This window comes from Struthio camelus, chromosome W (assembly GCF_040807025.1).
Source record: "Struthio camelus isolate bStrCam1 chromosome W, bStrCam1.hap1, whole genome shotgun sequence".
In the NCBI taxonomy this organism is placed as follows: domain Eukaryota; kingdom Metazoa; phylum Chordata; class Aves; order Struthioniformes; family Struthionidae; genus Struthio; species Struthio camelus.
Window position 1 is genome coordinate 3,737,489 of NC_090981.1, and position 20,882 is coordinate 3,758,370.

Below are 20,882 nucleotides of genomic sequence, written 5' to 3' on the forward strand. Positions count from 1 at the left end.
AACTAAAAACTCCTTCTGGATCTCTTTACAGTCTGTATTTAATTGGGAGTCCTTTAAAAATCATAAGCCTGACATTTGACTGCCTTCTTTTTCATAACACTATTTTGTTTGTTTTGATAGTTTTGATAGTAATTGGCTTGTGGTATAGCTCAAAATTGAGACTGCTATTAGCACTTTTCTGTGTCCTTGCATGCAATTCTCTGATTACATGGTAACTTAATAGACTGTTAGTAGATATAAACTGCATGGCTGTTAATAGCCCTTCCTATTTTATAGCACAAACCCCTATATAAAATGTGGCATATACTAAGAAGGAAAACAAGATTAGTATTCAGGAGCCAAACACAGTAGCACAGCTTTTTAAATCTTCCCCTTGCCTTCATATGTGTGCAAAACCCAACTTGAAGAAGGCCCAGAAAGGGACACAATCCCCCAAAGCAGACCCTTGGCTATAAATTGGTATAGCTTTCCCTTGAGCTTTTCCAACTTGCAGCAGCTGAAGCTGTGGCCCCCTAAGTTTATCTTTTGTACTATTTTCTAATCCAGAAAATGTTTTAATAGTTTAATCCTCTCTCTCATTCTGGTCAGGAATGACTGATGGCCATTACCATCCGATGGCTCTTCAGCTAATTCTGTACTGGTGTAGGTAGCCAGTTTCGAGAGGAAACGTGCACAAAATATCAGCTCCCACAGAAAGGGCCCAACAACAGCACTCACAAACCCTGCAAACCAGTAGGAGGAAAAAGAGAAGGGCCAGAACACTCTTCTGAAGGAGGATATTTTTCTATGAAAATGGAAAAAGCGAGGCTCCAGCACGGACTACTGTGTCCTTTGCTTGCAGTCTGACACATTTATGATTAGGGGCCGGGGGGAGGTGATGCTGGATTCCATACAACACCGTTTCGTGCCTCTCCTCACCTTTGCCTCCCTCCTTTCCCCTCTCCAGACCTGCGAGGATCTCAGCAACATCCTCCATCTGCAAACCGCAACAGGAGCAGCTGCCCCAGCCCGAGGCTTATCCTCACTCATGGGTCTTCAGAGAATAATCAGAGGCTATTTGAAATGCATCTTCTGGATGCAGGGATGTAAATTAGAAATTAGAGCTGATCTAATTTTGTGGTGCAGCTCGATTAAGAGTGCCATTTCAGCAATGAGTATTTAAATCAGGTTTCAACAGAAGGTATTTTCTACAAAGCAACTAGTTCAGCAACTGTGTTCTAAAATTAATTGCTGATTCACACGTTTCAGAACAAAAGAATGAAGGAAAAGATTAACTTTTTTACAAAGCAGTCACTGGAGTTGAGTAGAAATTGGCTTTCCCATCCTGTACCAAAAAAAAATAAAAAACCCACCTCCCTCAGGAAAATCCAAAGCATTTAATTTCAATACTTACCTCTTTAAAAAAAATAATAATTTTATTATAGCTGGTTTACATTTGGACAAGAAAGTGGTTTTGAATCAGAAGATTAAGGGGATTGTTTGGTCTTGAAAATGCTTAAGCAAAATGCTTCAACAATTTTAAATTTCTTATTCACTTTTTTAAAATGAACAATTTAGTGGAAATTAAACCTTTTCCTAAAAAAAGTTTGCTTTGACAAATTAACATTTTCTGATAAATAATATTTAGACAAAAAAGTCCTTAACAGCCCTATTAATTACTTTTCAAATAATGTGAGAAATATTTGTATTTTTTCTCTTATTTTGTCATGAATATGTAACTAATCCTTAAGCACTCTTTGGGAGGTTTTTTTCCCCCTTCTTGGAAAAATATAGGTGCTAATAGAGAACAAATATGGAAGTGGGGTTTGGTTCATGGCAAAGGAGGTTCCTCAAAATGCTGAGGAGAAATCTCCTCCAATGAAGCATCTCCTTTTTGTGCAAGCTGGAAGACAAAGAATAGGAAAGTTTGTTCTTCTATCTTTAAAGCCTTTTTTGCTTTCTGCACATCCCATAGTACTCAAACATCTGCCCAGGCAAAGAAGCAGATGATACAGGGAAAGAATAACTAGTAATAATTGTTGACCAAAACCTTCAAGAGCAAGAAATGACTGAGGAGTTTAAGATACTTTAAGCCAGTTTGTGCCTATTTTTCATATATACAGGAATAATGACAATCTATCCACCTAATGATTCCAGGATAACTGTTAAATAAATTCCTTTAATCCAAAACAAATTTACAGATACCCTAAACTGTGTTGATATAGATGCTTCTGTATCGCTATAACTATGTTCATAATAAAGCAGTCATTGCTATAACAATATTAGTTCTTAGATTTTAAACAGCATAAATACACGAGGTCTTTCATTGCAACTCATTTGGACTTAGGCTCCAAAGAGCCAGTTATGAAAACAGGACTCTAGAAAACAGTCTATGTCTGTATTATGGTACCTAAATGATTGGTTTTAATTTTTTCAAAGGTACTGAGTACTCACAAGTTCCATGATTTTCATCTAAGATGCAAAACATAGGTTTAAGCACTTAATTCTCAGCACACGTTTGAAAACATGACCGAATATTAGTTTTTCTTTTATATTTTTTATTCCAGCATTTTGCTGGATTTGTTTGTTTTTGTCTGCCAAGATATGCATGACTCTGTACAGAACTGTGTCAATCTAAAATGGGATTGTCCAGAATAAATGGTGACTATTTTTGGAATGTTATTTGATAGAGAAACATAGCAATAAATGTAATGCTTCAGTTAATAAAAGTAGATTGAAAATAAAGAAGCTAATCTGAAGAACTGTCATTTCCACTTGGAATACAAATTTTTCCAAGGCAAATAAGCTAAAGTGCTTCTAAGCCTACTTCAAAGAGAGCTGTAGCAAAGTATAGAAAAAGCCATTGTTTTGCAAAACCCCCAGAGAGTACCATTGATGCATGTTTTGTACTAACATAAACCTTCTGATGTGTGCAAATAAAACTGAATGCAAGTCTAGTCACTCAGTCAAAATTTCAGAAATATAATAATTTAAAAGTTGATTAAGCTAATGGACATTCAGATAAAATTGCTGCCCATGCTAAATATATAAGGACAACTTAATGCTGAATATTAACAGAGAAATGATTTTCATTTCTTGGGCAGATAATAAGGGTGGGATTTTGAAAACTTACTGTTGGTTTAACTGTGAAAGCCCACCTCAGAGTATAAAAAAGCTGTCTAGTGCAGTAGTTCAGCAGTCACTGAAGCTGACTAGAAGTACTCACCCAATTACAAACATTTAACAGTAATGTAGATTTTTAAGGCCAGAATGGATTGCTATTCTCCCTTGCTCAGACCAGGAGGGGATCTGCAGAAGTTCATTTAGGGTGCTCCTGATTCAAATCCAGAACTAGTGGCTGAGCTAATTAAATCATGTAAAATTTACACATCTGATTTAAAGACTTCTATCTGTACTCAATCAACACTGTCCCTAAAGAAGCTGCTATAATTTACCCTCACCATAAATGTGTGCCAGTTGTCTTCAAACACTTCTTTTTTGTAATGTCATAAAAGCAAACTGAGAGAACCAGCTGATGTCAATGATAGAATAGAAAAACAACTATAAAGTAGAAGCTCTGTTCATAATAAGGATACAACTGTAAAAATTTTATTTTATGTTGGTGAAGATCCAATAATTATAGACTATGACAAATAAAGTAATTCTTATCTAATCTGCTTATCTAATTTTCATGAAATTTCTCTCATCTTCACAATATTTTCTCTTTACATCTGCTGCATACTCTGTTCTCTTTTGCTCTACGTCCCCTTCTTTCACAACATACATTCCATTAGTATATCCTCCACAAAATGACTTTACCTTCCAGAGAAAAAAAAATCACAGACCTTCCACCCTGCATTTTTCCATCACTGTTGATTCAAACTATGTTATGCTCTCTCTTCCCATTATGTTTGTGTTTTCCATCTATATCGAAAACTCTCTGGAGTAGGGACCATCTTTTCTCTGTTAGTTGTGTCTAACAAATCCCAGTCATATCTTTGGTTGGTGTTTGGGCACACAAACACAGTGACTGATGAGCTATTTAAAACAGATGAGCATAGCAGCTTTTGCAAAAGAATAAATTTCTGTACATTAACTCAGTTTCCTGTGCTCTAGTGGATTTGCCAGAACAAAACACAGTTTTACAGGTGGCATACCTAAAAATGCATAAAAAGTCAAGCTCAGTTTCCAATCAGAAAAAAGGTTTATTTTTTTCATAAATTCAAATAATCTGTTCTTTCCCCAAGATTGTTAGGACAAAAAGGAAAATCCTCCCTTCCCATACCAGTAATCTTGAGGTATTGTTGAAATTGAACATTTTGCTTGCATCAGATCTATTATAAACTTATCAACTGAAGAAAATGAAAGCTTTTACTGGGATGTGTGATGCAAACCTAAAACAAAGATCTAAGTTTTTCATATTTGATTTCAGGTCTGCAGAGATGAGAAAGCACTGATCTGCAATACTGTTTAAATCCACTTTCTCTGAAAGCACACACCAGGAAAGAAATAGAGATCAGACATGGCTTGAAGTTAATGTGACGCGCCACTAGAGGGGCATCCGGGATTCTTTTGGATTCCAGGGTTAGTTGCACTGAACTCGAGAGATCATCTTTTGTCAGATGGAAGAATTTATTAGATCTAAGCAGTTCTACACATATGACGGACACTGGACAACACTAAACCATTAACAGCAGACAATCTACAAGTATGACAAAGCTAAGAAGTATAGTAAAGAATTAAAAACAGACTACACATATCAGAGCTCTATGGTTAACCACCGAAGCACAGTACAATGACTGCTCTCGGATGCACGGTATAATGACTGCTCTCGCCCTTTCCTTGTCCTTATGGGCCACCCCTCCGGTAGAGTTTTCCCCGGATTGTTCTCACCACGCTCGAGCTGCGCCAAGAGGATTCAGGTTCTCTCTGGCAGTTGGCATCAGGGGCGTCCCCGCTGATGGGTGGGTTGTCGGTCCGCAGGCCAGCTGACGGTGAGTCCCAGTCCACACAGAGGTATGTGGCTTACTTCCTTTAACCCTTCCCGGGCTTAGCTCATTATTCAGTCAATCGGTGCCAGACCATAGCTGGACAATGGAACAGATGGCCTCAGGTGATAACAGTATGGATGCCAACAGGATGGTCGACAGGATGCTCAGCAGTATGGTCAACAGCTATCAGTGTGCATGTTTAACAGTTGCACGTTTAACAGCTATCAGTGCGCACAGTCAGCAGCTATCAGTGCGCACATTCAACAGCTATCAGTACGAAATTCCAAGGTACCTAGATGCTTACAGTGTGAGTCTGCGGTGTCACTTCTCCTTTGCTGACTAGGTTTGCTCTGCACTCATGGGGTCACTGGAGGGCTATGGCAACCCCACAGTGTGGTGACTCCGGCCGTGGTGCACCCGGGGTTCCTAAACTCTTGGGGAGCCCCCCAGAGCAAACCCCTCTTCTACGGGCTGCACCATCCTGAGTCCCATGCTTGCCTGTGTGGCGCCTATCAGTTAATTGTGTCAGTAGATCTAGAAATAAAGTTAAAGTTAGAAGAACAGTGCACATCATTGCAAATCAGGATGGCAGATATTCATTAAGAAAATCAAACCATACTTCAGGACAGCCAACTTCTTTTACATCTTCCATGGCTTGTTTCGTAGCATGGCAATTAACTTCTTTTTTTCTTCTACCTCTTCTTTCAGCTTGGCCAATTCCTCCTCTGTAATCAGCTCCTCCTCAGAATCATAATCAGAGCTGCAAGCAAAAACAGGGAGAAAACAGTCACTAAAGCTCAGGAGGGACAGAAGTTTTCATTGATGTATGTACTTGGTGCTAATTCTTGTCTTCTTTAAGACCTAAGTGTCTTCTCTGCTGCTCAGAAGGGAGGATGGAGTTCCTAGACTGGCTGGAAATAACAGTGTAAAAGGCAGAGCCAGCATGCCGAGTGCCATACAGCAGAGCCCCAGCTGAACCAGCATCACACCTGGAGCGATCCCATCACAGATGGTGAACAGGCAGCCCTTTCGGAGATGTGTCTGACAGCTGGTGATTGCTCCCATAGGAGTAACCAACCTCCTCAGAGTCCAACCCAAACTCAGAGTGGGCAAATGAGGATGCTGTAACTGCAACATTTAAAATTAAGTTGTCCACCCCACTATGCCTCAAGAGAGAAGAGACACCACGACCACAGCAGACGCATTTAAACCAGATGACAGCCCATGGCTATCTCCACTAATTGAGACAGTAACATTTCAGATCTGGGAAGGTTAAAAGCCACATTGCAGAATGGCTGCCACACATCCTGGTGCTGTTAGTAAGCAGAGGCAATAGTAATGGCATCTCCAGCTGTGTTTTGTTTACAAGGTGAACATATTATTCATGCACCAATTTGTAGTATCTATGAAAAACTTGGTTGATTAAGGTAATGTCTACTTTCCTAAAACCTACACAGATCTTTTCTGTGAGCAATCTTATAATGGCAGAAAATCAATAGCAACAGGTGTTTCCTCTTTTTATGCCAGCTAACAGGAAAATAATAAAAAAGAAACTCCAACTTCCTGCCCTAAAAAGCTGACAGGGATGACTACCATTAACCAAGCTCTTAATAAAAACAAACTGTTTGATGTGCTTTTATTTTTTGTTAGGGGGTTGTTTTGTTTTGCCCTTTTTACTGTTTGGAATGTTTGAAAATGTACTACAGTTTTTTGGAAACAGTTTTCCATTTTTTAATTGCTTTGGGAATGGTTCACTCAAACTTTATCAAGCTAGCAGTTTTCAGGCAATTTTGCTTACAATTCACCTTTTTGAGTGTTTGATATTCAAAATCTGATGTCCGAGCTGAATGATTAGTTACCTAAGTCACCTAATAGTATGGTTTATGTACTCCAGATAACTAAGGAATTATAAACTTTTGCTTCTGTCAAAACAGATAACACAGCTACAATAAAAGATGTGTTCTAATGTTCAGAACTTTGGGACACAATCCAAAATGTTTGGCCTTCATTCAGTTTTATATTTTCAGTGGTCTTTTTTAATTGACACTCAGTAAATGTTTACAATAGAAGACAATAACAATAAGCAAAGGAACATGGATTGGCAGAATCAGGACTGTTGCTATATGAGTACAAGAAATTGCACAGAGGGGTATCATTGGCACTATAGTGAAGAGCTCACACAAAGACAGATTTTAGACATTCTAATAGGGAGGGAGAATGAAGTCAAAGTATATTGAAATGGGATCGTGGACATAATACAACAGCATGTCTCACCATATTTTTTTTCCCTTTGACTCCTGCTGTGTGCTCCAAAGGTGCCTTTGGAAACACAAACAGCTGTAGCATGTGCTGACTGGGGGAAGGGGAATCTCTCTCCCTGTTCACTGAGATAAGCATATCTAGCTCCATTTGCTCCATGACATACTATTCCCAGAAGTTGTTTCCTTTCAATAATATGAGGGGAGCAAAAGAACACCAGAATGCAAGAAAAAAACACAAAAGAATTTTCAGAAGTGCTCAGTACCTGTGGGATCTCCCAAAGACCCATGATTGCATTAAATGCTTTGGAAAGGTGACTAAATATTTCAGTGGGAGCCAGTGAGAGATGAACTTTGGACAGTCCCACCTCAGTTCCTGGTTCTGACTCCCTGAAGCTGTGGCACTGATCTTTTATGAAAAGCTGACTCCAACTAGGCTTGTAAACAAAAACTCCATTTTGTGAAAAGTGTCAAGATTTTAGTTCCACACCAGAAATAAAATTAGACCTTGGGTGTTTGTTGGGTTTTGAGCTCCTCCATGACCATCCCTCTCTCATTCACTCCCCTCCTCTGTCACCTTCCCTTCCCTTTCTCCAGAGGACAACTCATAAACTTAGGGCATTTAACACCATAAGGAGGAGCCAGGCTCAGGTTCCTGTTCTATATGACTGGATTTGTTTTTGATCAGGTATTGGTGGTCCCGGAAGGGTATGGCTAATGGTTTCCAGAAGTTGCACCCTGGACCCACAACACCCTCCTGACTTCGTTCCATTGCAACAGATACGGTTTTGTGGAAAGTTTCCATTTCACTCAGTCAGAATTTCCTCACTGCAAAAAAGACATTCTGTCCAGCTCAAATTGGGCTCAAATGAGTAAAGGAGTCATATTGACTCTTGATATTTCACAGCTATAAATGAAAACAGGCTTTACATGAGATAACAATAGGTTTCATATAAAAAAATGAATTTACTAAATTACCCTGAACCTGATTTCTTTGTCTTTTTTCTTCTTGTTGGCCTTCTCTTTTTTCCCTTTCTTATCAGATTTTTTATCCTGTTTCTTCTCATTTTTGCCTTTCCCACTTTTGCATCCTTTCTCATCTTCTTCATCATCTTCCATGTATTTCTGATTTGCCTGGTTCTTCCTGGTTTTGCAGGGTTCCACCTTAGAATCGCTGCCCTCATTTCCAGCTGCTCTTCCCCATCCTCTCCTGTTTCTGTGCCTGTGATGTCCAGATCTCCTTGGCCCATCTTCATCATCATCCCCATCTTCCTCTAGTTCTCCCTCTGACATGCCCCCATCTGGTTCTGGGTGTTGCTTTCTTCCTCTCTTTATCTGTGATGGGGGAAAAACACAAGAGAAAGCAGCATGTTGAAGGGAGACCTTCCCTGCCCTTGTTTTGTACTTTATAATACAAAAACTTCTGAGTGTAGCCTCAAAGTTATCCACACCTAGTTCCCTATTTCTTTGACATTTTCTTCATTCTCAGCTGCACTGCCTTCTTCTTTGTCAGCATCACTGCTATCTGTGAAATGAAAAAAAGCCCAGTGTACATTAAGTGAGGAGTAATCATTAGGAATACAGGGCTTTTACAAAATGCTTAGAAATAGCTCCATTTCACTGTTTCATAAACCCAACTTTTTGGAACTCTGAATAGTTTAAGAAATAAGGTGAAGACAGGAACAATGCAGTTACACTATCCTTTAGTATTCAGATAAGTAAGCCTGAAAGTGATGCCATGAAGAAGTTCCTCATTATCTTATGGAAATAAGTAGGACAGGAGGACCCGCAAAAAGAAACACCATGAGCAGCAACATCCCACAATATGGGGAAAAGAAGGGAGATGAAAAATGCTTCTCAGCCTGGTTACAAACATCTTTGTTTTGTGTGGGATGTCTTGCTTAAGTTGTTCAGTCTTACTAGCAATTAATACTAAGTTCAATGAGAGAGGCTGTTCTGCTACCCATTCATAACCAGGAAAGTAGCCAAATGATTTACATTGTACACTTTGAAATTGGGATCATGCATATATGGAGAAGAAAAGTACTCCTCTCTTTCATATACCTTATAGCCATAGGAATACTGTGAATATATGGGAGTTATGCATACACAATATTTAACTAATAGTCTCTCTGGAAATATTTGTATGAACATATTACACAACATGTCACTACTGGAACTGCCAGTGGTATAGAGAGATACACAGTGGTAGGGGATTAAAGAGACTGTGGTCCGTATGGCTGTTTTTCAGGTAACAAGAAACTACAGTTATCTTTTGTTCTCACTTACCTGGAGTTCTTTTGAATTTTTCTTTATATTCCATCTTTATCCACCCATTCTCTAGTTCCTTTCATAGATTTTATTAAGCCACTAGTGATTTCTTGAAAATTTATATACAAGTTAATCTGGTGACTATTGCAGGTAAAGTAGCAGGCACAATTTATTAGCTTTAGCCAGATAGGAGAGTATCAAGCAAAAATGGTAAAATATATAAGGCTGCAAACAAGAAATAACCTAGCGTTTTGCTTCATTGTGTGCAATAATGTGCAAAGGGTTATTATACAGAATTTGACAGGCATTTTAAAACAGGGACATATGCACAGAGTTTAAACTCCCTCCACAAAGCATTTCATTGTAATAGCATTTTCTATCATTTCCACAGCATCTGCACAATACTTTTTTTTAAGATTATGCAAAAATGTCATCATTCAATATCATCAGTGGAATGTGAAAATAAATGTTCTTTTGTTCTGTCTGGACATATGCCTTCTGTTGCTGACAGTGACTAGATCTGCCATTTGACAAAGATCACTACGTTGCTATTGAAAGCTTGCAAAGACAGACAGACACTTCTAAAGAGATACTTTGCATGCAACAATAGGGCATGGTCTTTTATTTGCAACTAATGCTTTTGCTGATCTCCTCCAGCCAAACAGAAATTCCTGGGAAGCACTTTAATGATACAAGACTGGCCTCATTGCAGATTCTGATGAGTGAACACAATAAACAAACAGCTGGGGGTTTATAATATATACTGAAATAGACATTAGCACTGAAAGTATATGGTGCAGAAATTGGCATAACATTGACATAATAGTGAAAGTAGAAACAAGGGACTGTGCAACACCCAGGCTTAAATCCAGCCGAATGTAGTTGTTTGGGTTTAATAAATTATGATAGCATAGGGGTAACAAATGTGTTAGTCCGAATCCAACATTTCAGGTAAAATAAAGTGTTAAGCTAAATAATGGATTTCAGACTGCTTGATGAAAGTACTGTGAGTACTACTGGAGGGGAGTGTATCTGAATTACTAATCAGTAATAGTCCTGTGTGTTTATACTTTTTACCTATGTGCTCAGCCAACGAAGTGATAAAGAATAGTTTTTTTTTTTTTAAATGAAGACAAAAGCATAAAACCAACTGGAAGTGGATATTACCGTAGAAAGAGCCTAGAAAATAACCAGTGATTACATGGAATCACACAGCTAGAACAACAGTGGCTACTACTGACAAACCCAAGAAGCACCAGTCCGTCTTCAAAGATGATTTTTGCAAAAGCTGAAAATTATAGCATCAGATTGAACTTCAGGTCATTCCTGACTCCAAGGTGCCATGCTCATCCAGAGATATGAAACATGCTCAGTTTAACTGTCTGAGTTTACTCTGTTAAAAAAATAGAATGCCTCATTATACCACTTCGATGTTAAGTAGACAATTACCATGAGTTCATCTGAGGCTTGCTCATACACGTTGTTATGGTTCATACTAAAAATTTGCAAGTTTTCTGTGCTGCATCAAATAATGCTAACAGATTTCAGCCAAATCTGCAGAAAGAAGAATGTTGGGGGTTTGTCCCTCTGTTTCTGATGTATATAGAAAATGAGAGATCTCTCCTAAGGGCTTGGGGTGTGATGCAGAAAGCATTGTACTAGAATTTGTTTTTAAAAGAAGCCAGAAGCCAGGCAAGAGTCTCATGTCCTCAAGTTTATCTGCATATGCTGCATTGTTTTATGTCACTAGCAGAAGGGGGAATGAGGGAGCTTTAATTCCCCGAGGTCTGCTCTGAGCAGCATATATGCATGCATTCATGTAATGGATAGTGGGCACAGTTATATAGTCACCCCCCTCCTGCACCCACATTACAGCTATCCCCATAATGTGAGAACTGTAATACAGACAGTCTGTATTAATAATTGTCTTTTTATGTTTTGGGGTTTTGCTCATCTCTTTGAGAGACCAACAGTATTAATTGGTTGGGCATCTGAGCAATAAGAGTGATAAATTATCATTAATGTGCTTAACTATTATTATTAGAAAGCTACTTCAGATCATTAACTCTAATACTTTTCAAAGAGGAAAGCAAGAGACTAAGCAGCTCATAACTCAGCACTTCAGTTGCTTGTGGCAAACCCTGTCTCACTGAATTATTGGAGAAGCATTTCAACTATACACAAATTACATTTCATGGTGACACTAAATCTAAATGCACGTTAGCACTAAATTTAAGTGTTCCTCTATAAACCACAACATAGAGAAACAGTAGAGAAACATTCCTCAAGCACTGTATTATCATCCTGTAGGAAAACTGAAGAGTATTTTTGATGCTCTGGCTTGTTAAAGTGGAAATGTATGGTCTTTCATGAAAGAACAAAAACATCACTATGTGGGATCCTTTTAGCACTATAACTTGTCTTCTGCTTTTTCAAAGAGATCTTTGTGTGATCCTACTTATGAAAAGCTCAATGAAGATATATAGCCTTCACTGAAAGCAACTAAATCTCACCAAAGCAATGTCTAGAATTACTCATTGTTCCAGAGAAGGGCTGATAGGACCTCATTTCTTCACTGTATAATATTCACAAGGCTAATTTTGGTCATTAGGCTCTGGGTCAGCTAACTTAGGTTTTTCCCCAGTGATTTAAGGGGAACTTTGTCATCTTTCTAGACTAAAGGGCAGGAAAAGCGCAAGTCTGAGAATCAATTTGCATGAAGTCTCATTTAGGTTTTAGCCTATAGTCTCAAATGAGCCAACTAGACTAGGCTTGAAAGCACCAAAAATCTGAATGAGGGCATCCTGACTATGGGTTCAGAATAAGCTGCAAGTCAGAGACTGCAGTGAAGACAGAGCATCAGATCTCAAAAGACAGCTCAGAACAGAACTCAAAATGTTGTCACTTTGGCTGGTGAGGAAATTAAGCACAAAACAAAATTTATAAAATCCTAGAAGCCTTTACTGTATGAGGTGGCCATTCAACAGTCTTGCTCATCCTGGTCACTCAGCTTTCCTGAGTTGGAAATTACGATTGTGGGGACTGTTGTATTCCTATCTCATCTTCCCAAATTGTTTGTGCATCACTTACTAGAGGGTACTACTCAGATTTCATAATTTCTTTTAACTTGTCTTCTTATTGACAAACTTCCTTTGATATTTCACTGTGAGAGGGATAATGATTCATGGAATTAACCAATAAAATGTGGCCCAGTGCTGGAATACTACTGCTCACACTACTGCTACGTATAGCTGACTGCTGCTAAGCAATTCTCTGTGCCATTGCCTTGAAAAAATTTTGGTGATGGGCAAAGGAATTTGTATATGGTTCAAAAATGCTATCTGACTTTTTGTATGTGCTATAAAATATATGTTTATTTTATTATTTGTTAAGCCAGTGAGATGGGTCATATGCAGACAGATCCTTGCAAGCAATTATTGTGCTTCCACTGGACTGTACTGGACTTTTCTCAGTGCCAGAAAGATATCATCCTAGGCAGCTGAGAAACTGGGTACCCAACATGCAGAAACATCAGCAATGCAAGATCATATTAATCAAAATGATGAGCAATAAATGCATGTGAAGTATCAGTCAAAAAGGAGAGAGTGTGGTGTAATATACAATTCTAGGTATCTACATAATTTTCATGGCATTGTTTCTGATCATGTAAATATGACAGTGTCTCACAATACTTCTATGATGATAAATATCACTAAAAGTAACAGCTGCAAAACATATCAGAAATAATATACCAAGATCTCACAGAAAGTGAATTGGTGGAGACTTCAAACACCCAAGATTTGAGACCTAAACATTAGCCAGCCCCTTCTCTGAATATATTTCCAAACAGTGGAAAAACAACTTGGCCCACCTTGTGTTTAGGAAAAGGAGACTGGAGCAATGGAGTTGCAGGAGCAGACCTTTGCCTGGGATATGAGGCAAGCTAAAGCCTGATGCACTTACTGACCCATCTCAGGGGATCCCCATCAGCAAGATGGAGATTACAGCACACTGGTCACAAATCCAGCTCCCCTCATGGCACATAATAATAGGGTAAAGAATGACATTGTATGCACAAGACCCCAAGCACACCCTTGAGCAAGGCTGACACCCAAACCAAGCTTTAGACCAAAGGGTCAAGCCCATCCTTGAAACACCAGGGAGATGTACCTTGCTCAGTCGACAATAGCTAAGGGAGGCTGACAGACCTCCACCATGATTTGCAGGATGGGTTATTAACTGGAGAACTGAGGTTCAACAATGAGGAACTAGCCATATGGGAAAAGGTTGACCCAAGTCCCTCAGGATGCTCCAGAGTTAAGTAGTAAGTGCAAAATGGTATTATTGCTTTTCAAGCATCTGTATCTCTTTTGCCATGTAAAGCAAAGAATACTTGATTGCTTTGATAAATACTTCTGAAAAGTTTGCTTCTGCTGCAACATCCCATCAGAAGGTGTCACGGGAGGCCGGGGAGGGGCGGCTGAGCCGACCACAGAGCACCCTCACGCTCTGGTCCCCACAGCGCCCCACGCTGCAAGAAAGGCTCGGGTGGCGGTATAGGTGTCCCTGTCACTTATGACTGGGTTCTCAATTAACGGCCAGAAGCAGATAACAAAGTTTAACGTGTATCACTGGTAACAATGACAATTAAAAGCTAGCGATAACAACAACAGCAGTAGCCACACATTGAACTCCCCGCGCAGCACAGGACAGGAACAACTACGGTCATTACAAGTACAGACGTGGGCTCAAACCGGTGAGGGGAAGGTACCTGGTGGTTACGCCGGAAGGCGGGGGGGAGGGGAGGGGAGGGGAGGGACAAGCAGGCCACGCCCCGGGGGGAGGTGCCGCTTCAAGCCCGAGGGCTCCTCAGCAGGCTGCACCGGGCGCAGTGTGCCGCCGCCGCCGCCGCGCGCGCTCTGAAGGCGAGCAGGCCGCAGCCGAGCCGGCGTGCCGCTTCGGTTACTGCTCCCCGGGGCGGGGCGGGGCGGACTCACGTGTCCGCCGGTGTTAGTAGCGGTGGGGGGATCCCCAGCTGCCTGACCCGGCGTCCCGGATCAGGGGGCACGGCGGCGCTGGCTGCCCGCAGCCTGCCGGGCCGGAGAGCTTCCCTCGGCGGGGCGGGGCGGGGCGGGGCGGGGCGGCGGGAAGAGAGCCTTGGACAAGGCTGCCTGGCGTCTTGGAGCCTTGAAACAGGCCGCCGAGGCTGCTGCTTCCTCAGCCGCTTCAGTGGCTTCAGCTCTCGGCAGCTGCTTCTTTGCCGCCACCGCCACTTCTTCAGTGAATTCAGCTCTCTTCTGTCCACTGCCACCGCAAAAGCCGCTGCTGGGCTCGCGTGTGCCCCTTTTATCCCTGTCCCGCTTTGGGACCGCAGGCAAGCGACTGGTCAGATTTGTCTAGACCCCTGCTCTTAGTGGTCCGGTTTCGATCCCTAATGATACTGCGGACCTGTTTGCAGACGGCCGTGTAGACTCGCCTTCCTTCTGGAACGTTCTGCCTGACTGACCGGTACGGGCTGCTAGGGCACACGTAGCCCTCCGCCAATGATCTTCGATTGCGGCAGTGGGGGATTCCTGCAGGCTAACCGGGGTCACAGAGAGGACAGGGTGACTGGCACCTCATGCCCATTGTTCAGTAAAACCCATTTTCCTAACTTCTCCCCTAAACCAACCTCTCCATGACAGAAGGTTAAAGAAGATCCATAGTGGCTGGAATAGCAGAGTTTTGGGAAAGGTAAGTTTTAAAAAAGTTATATCAGCACTGATCCTGAGAACGTAGGAATGCCAACATGTACAATTCCACTTCCAGAGAAAGACTGGGAGAAATAGAAGGGTTTTATATATATGACCTGAAGAAATAAGGCATTGGTATATTCCAAACTCAGTTGTATCTAATTTCTTTCCACCATTGTCCCTGTCCCAGATACAGAAGCATCAAATCTAATTTTTATCTTCCATGAAACAATAGAGTAGGCAGCAAGACCAAATCCATAAAGCAGATTCTTTTTCTCTAGTCTAACAAATACCATTTTTCCTCTAATTTTCAGATCTGCACCACAAATCTGATATAGAATTTCTATTGCAGTTTTATTTTCAAATTTCTTTATGACCTTCTCTGTGCAACTTTTACTTGTAAACCTGATGGTTTAAAATGGCCCCTTCCTTGTCTCAGAAAAAATATATATGTGATGGAGAGATGGCCAGGTAAGTTTTTTACATCTGTCCAAAATGTTTTAACTGTTTTTAATGATGTTACATTTCAGCAATTAGGATCTGATAATTAGGCAAAGGATTGCTCGCTCTCTCCAGTCCCCCCCAACAAAGTTTCCCTGACTGCTTTATAATCAAGCAGCTTGCTATGTTACCTAGATTCAGATTATTCTGAGAAATTATCAATACACAGACAAAATACTTAAAGCAAGCAGAAACAGCTTGGGATGGGGCAGGTTTTGTTCAGTTACATTCCTGTTATGTTTTTTGTTGTATTTCATTAAACAGACCTGTCAAAGTTATGTCTTCTGTCTACAAGTTGTAAGATTCTTTCTAGAAGCTATGTAGAGATTCAAACATCCTCTCCACTGAACCCTAACATCTTCCATTTATATTCTCACTTCCTGGAGGTAAAAGAAATACCAGATACATGCCACATATTGCCAGATGCTAAAATTAAAAGCTGAAACGTGGAGCTTCCAGGATGACTTTAGATATACAGCAGAGAGAATTCCACCCTGATAGAAGTGCCTAGAGGCCAGATCCACAGCTTGTGCAAACCACCCTACATGAGTGGAGGCTGAAATCTATGGCTGCAAAATTTCCATTAACTTCAGTGTTTCAGGATCCATCTCTTATTTCACCTTTCCAGTAACTATATTTAAAAAAAAAAAAAATTTCCCATATTCATGCTATTGGAAACCAAACCTGATTGATAGAATATTGCCCTTAAAATATCCTATTATTTTTAAGGAATATAAATTGAAATACAGAAGTTACAAATGAGAATTGCAATTCCTAGAACAATTAGAACAATTAATAGTGGAGACCATGCTTGATTTTTCTTCTATTTTTTCCCAATGGTTATTGCAATTTTTCTTTCCATACATGTACAAAACTAAAAGTCACAACTTGAAAAAATCTGTCCAGCATTAGCTATGAATTTATGGAGTAAAATAATAGTTTCTCTTCAATTACACCCACACTAGCAAACATAGCACTTATTTTTCAGTATCTGTACTAGCAAGGATGCAAATACTAAAGTAGGCAGAATATTTATCCTAACACGTCATAAAGCCATTAGTTTCTGGGAAGATTTATTAGTCTTTATATGTTGTGGCCTTCAGAATTCTACATCTGAAGACTTGCCAGAAGTTGCATGAGGAGCCATAAGCTTTCCCTCTCTGCAGACTGCCACTAAAGAGAATTTGCCCAACTAATTGTAGCCCAGTCAACATTTGAGATTTACAGATGGGAACCACAAATGAAGGACAAACATTCTTTCAATTCAATTCACATCCATAAATTGCTCATTTGATTTCTGTTGGTAAGGAAAAATTATAAATGTTCTGCTAAAATGACAGAGACTGTCCTGCTTAAATAGATCAAGCTAGTACTGTGGCTGGCATTGGGCACTCCATCTGATTACACTCTCCTCTTTCCAATTTCCTTCTGATCTGTACTTATACAGCACAGGGTTTGAGTGTTGTCTCTTAGTTTGTGTGTCAGAACTTCTATCTCAGGCAAAGTTCTTCTTCAGGCACAAATATGTTTATTGCATGATTTCAGAGCAAGATTTTAGGCCAAATCTGCAGTGGACCTGGTCACCGCAGGCTCTCTCTGTTGTTAATAGAGAAAAATAAGTACTTTTAAACTGATTTATTTTGAACATCCTCTCTGATAATTTGTGCCCTAGGTCTTCTTTTTCTATATGAGGAACGCAGAATAAGAAACTCCCATTCATGACCTTAGGGTAATGAACCATAAATCTCCTGCTGTCCTAGACTTTGCAGAAGACATGCTAAGAAACAAGAAGAATGGTCAAACCAGGACTTCACTAGAACTACAGAGTTGAAAAAGGAAAAAATGTATGGCCCTAGACTGCATTTCTGCAATTCTTCTGGGGTCCATTCTTTGCAAGAATATTCCTTGGAACTGTTATCAATAATGAAGCAAAACCTACTATACAGAAATTGCAACTAGATTAGTGCCTGAGCTCTGTGCTAACCAAATCTAGTCCATGGGACATTTTAAATTAAAAATGGACTCAGAACCACATTCTGACAGAATCTCATACCTACTTATAGTGACACTCAATTCACATTTCTTTAAGTCAAGACTGAGGCTTGAATTTACTCACATGATCTCATCTCTAAATAAACCCATAATTATCTTTAAAGTAATTTGATTTCCTTATAATTATGAACAGGATATATTTTGATGCAAAATCTGTCTAAAGAGTGATCATGATTCCACAATCTAAAGATTTCAGCCTTTCCCTGGTAAAAGATATGTGGGTTTTGTTCACCTTGGGAATACTAACCTCTAAAACCACACTTTTGTGTGAATAATAAAATCACTGAATCAGCAGATAAGTTAATTCAGTCATATATCTGTGACTGGAAGGCAGATACTTAGAGTAAATTTAGAACTTTGATATTCTAAAAACTTTTTCATTACAGTTTTTTATAAAAATGTATATATTCTAGGATCATACTCATTTTAATTGTTTCTTACTCAGAAAAAAAATCATACCAAACCTGGTAAGTATTTTGCCTATGTTACATGAAATTCTGTGTTTCTCTCATATTAGAATGAGCTTCATTAGCACGTATTGCTTGAAAATTAAATTGTTTAGTAAAGGTATTTACAGAAAAACAGCTGGGAGAAAAAAACAATGAAGGTACTCAGACAGCAAGAGGAAAGAAAATAGGATGGACTCGAAAATGAACTAGAAGTTATATTCCAACAAAATGCTAAGCAGTCCCTTGTGGGGTTTTTTTATAGAAGCAGAAGCTATTTTATTACTATTGCACATTATGAGTGTGGATTAAAAAACATAGCAAGAACTGTTTAGTAATATCAGTCTTACTTAATGAGACTTAATGAATTTATCAGAAACCACTCTAGAATAAGGTCCCTGGCAATCTCCTTCCATACTGAAGATCAGAAATGTCATGCCTATATCAAAAAGATCAATATTTTGGAAAGGCCAGTATTGCCCATGAAAACTGAAAGTACTTCCCATATCCAAGAGTTGCTTCACGCTTTGCTGGAATAAATCATTAAGCACTATCATCCTACAAAAACATTTCTTACATTCAGAACATAGTGCAGTATCAGTATAGAAATATTGTTAATGCTTTATCTTACTATGAAGCATGTGCATGAATTTAATATTAAATACTGAAAGCAATAAGCAATGGAAGGTTTGTCTCTGTGCAGCTTACAGGAGCCACAAAATATCCTTATTTTCTTAATCTTCCCTATAAGCTATATATAAATGTGAGTCAAGCAACAGGCTGTGGTTGCACTGTTTTGATTTACTAGCTAGCGGAGAACTACACTGCCATCCTATAATTAGCCAACTCACAGCAAAGCTGCTTTCAAAAGCCAAGCAAAATACATTTCTCAACAAAAGATAATGCCTTGTGACAAAGGTGAATTTCTATCAGAAAGAACAAGAAGAAAACAAAACTTGCACACTGTTGAGCTACATGCAGAATACATGTATAAGATGTATAATTATATTTGTAATTACCATTTCCTTCAATGGTGGTTGGCTTTTCATGTTTAGGCATTGTGACTGTATTTCACAGGGCTGCTCCAGCTGCCACCTACGTCAGAGATTGCCTGGAGGTTGAGTGGTTCAAGATAAAGTGTACCACATCAACCTCGTCCTGCCTGTCTGAACGGATGGTGCTGGTGAAGTTTCACCGACTGAAATATAAGAAGATACTAATTTCTGAAGTGATTAATTTTTCATGAATATTTAGTTTACTATTTAGGGTTGGCATGCTAGGGTCAAAAGAATGGAAGAACTTGTTCACCTTTTTTATTATTATTACTGAAAAAAGAAAAACTCTCCTGCAATATACTCACCTGTGGCTAATACGGCCATTTAAATGCTTAAGTGCTCTATTGAGCAAGGATGTTGCACATCATCCACGTGGGAGCACTTTGATGATATATGTCTACACTTCAGCAGTGTTTGCATGTGGAGGATGAGTTATATGGATGTTTTTTTCTCATAAAAGACAGCTTATACCTTACACTTATATTTAAAGGGCGTAGCTTTAAAAGCCAAAAAGCATTCCTACTCTGAATTAAAACATATTAGCAAAAGGAGCCTTATGCTGATAAATCCGCTGGTTTAAATTTGCATGACTGGGCGTTGCAGTTTCCTTAAGACTCCTTGCTTCTACCTCTGTGCAGACATTACATCCTAAGTTTACTTGTTTTACTCTGATTCACCTCACTTCTATAACACCAGACAAGCTTAATGGTAAAACAAAGCAAAAGTTTATTCAACAAGACAGAAGGTCAGGTTTAGCAGTACAAGATTAGAAACAACAGGTTACAAATGATACAAAATGCAATTCTTGGTTTGTATTTAACTAGATAATTCTTTCATAGCTTCTTCAGTATTTCTCATCTAGAATTCTTTCAGTGTGACCTAGCTAGAAAAAAGGGGTAATGGTGTGCAAAATACCCCACTTTCCCAGATGCTCCTGAGTGACTTCTACATCCTCTTATCCACACTACAATAAAAACCATTTCTATGTCTTTGCACCTGCCATTTAGATGGCTGAAAGAAGTTTATATGGAAAACCAGTGGTGCTGGATACCTTGCCTGTTCATTTCTACATTTTAGCATCAGGGTTTTTTGGAAATCCTGAAAATGTTTGTGAATGTTGTTTGGATTGACCTGAAATTCAATTTAGAGACAAAACACATATAGGTAAAGTCTTGGTCCTCTCAAAACATTAACATCTTATGTTTCAAATATGCCCAGAGAGATTAAATTTGTATATACAATTATAAGAGTCATTTATTTTTATGCAAGTTAGGCAGTACTCATTTGTCTATAAAACATGCTTTCTGAACTATTTTTACTTCCTTTACTCCATTCTAAAATTACTCATTATACAAAATCCTAGCTCCTTGTGCTTGAAGTGCCTGAGAAATATTTCCAATTCAAAAAGAAAGGCAAGGAAAGATTCAAATCATGTCTGTAAATCCATAGTTATACCATGCCCAATAATCCATGATTTTAAGAACTCAGAAAAAGAATGACCATGTTCTAAAAATCCAGTTGGAAGTCTTCTGTGCTTAATTTAATATTCTTTCTTTAATAACAGAAAGAAGAAAATCTTGAGAATGAAGAATATGGC

At 39.2% G+C, this 20,882-nt stretch overlaps 1 protein-coding gene across 5 annotated transcripts in view; it reads right to left on the reverse strand.

Annotated features, from left to right (window-relative positions):
- Positions 1–3,567: 3,567 nt before the first annotated feature.
- LOC138064094 (high mobility group nucleosome-binding domain-containing protein 5-like) overlaps positions 3,568–20,882 on the reverse strand; it is a 48,664-nt gene continuing 31,349 nt past the window's right edge. Inside the window, exons 1-5 of one of the 5 annotated variants that reach the window (XR_011137339.1) lie at positions 14,497–14,631; positions 8,680–8,753; positions 8,207–8,563; positions 5,590–5,730; positions 4,168–5,504 (exon numbers count right to left, since the gene is read on the reverse strand). Coding sequence is in view for 3 of the 5 variants with exons in the window: in XM_068925050.1 (XP_068781151.1) it covers positions 5,725–5,730; positions 8,207–8,563 (363 nt within the window). In the remaining 2 variants the exon portion in view is untranslated. Of the gene's footprint in view, positions 5,731–8,206; positions 8,564–8,679; positions 8,754–14,496; positions 14,632–20,882 lie in introns of those variants that run through there. The other 4 variants (XM_068925051.1, XR_011137340.1, XM_068925052.1 and 1 more) reach the window with 4 other exon arrangements.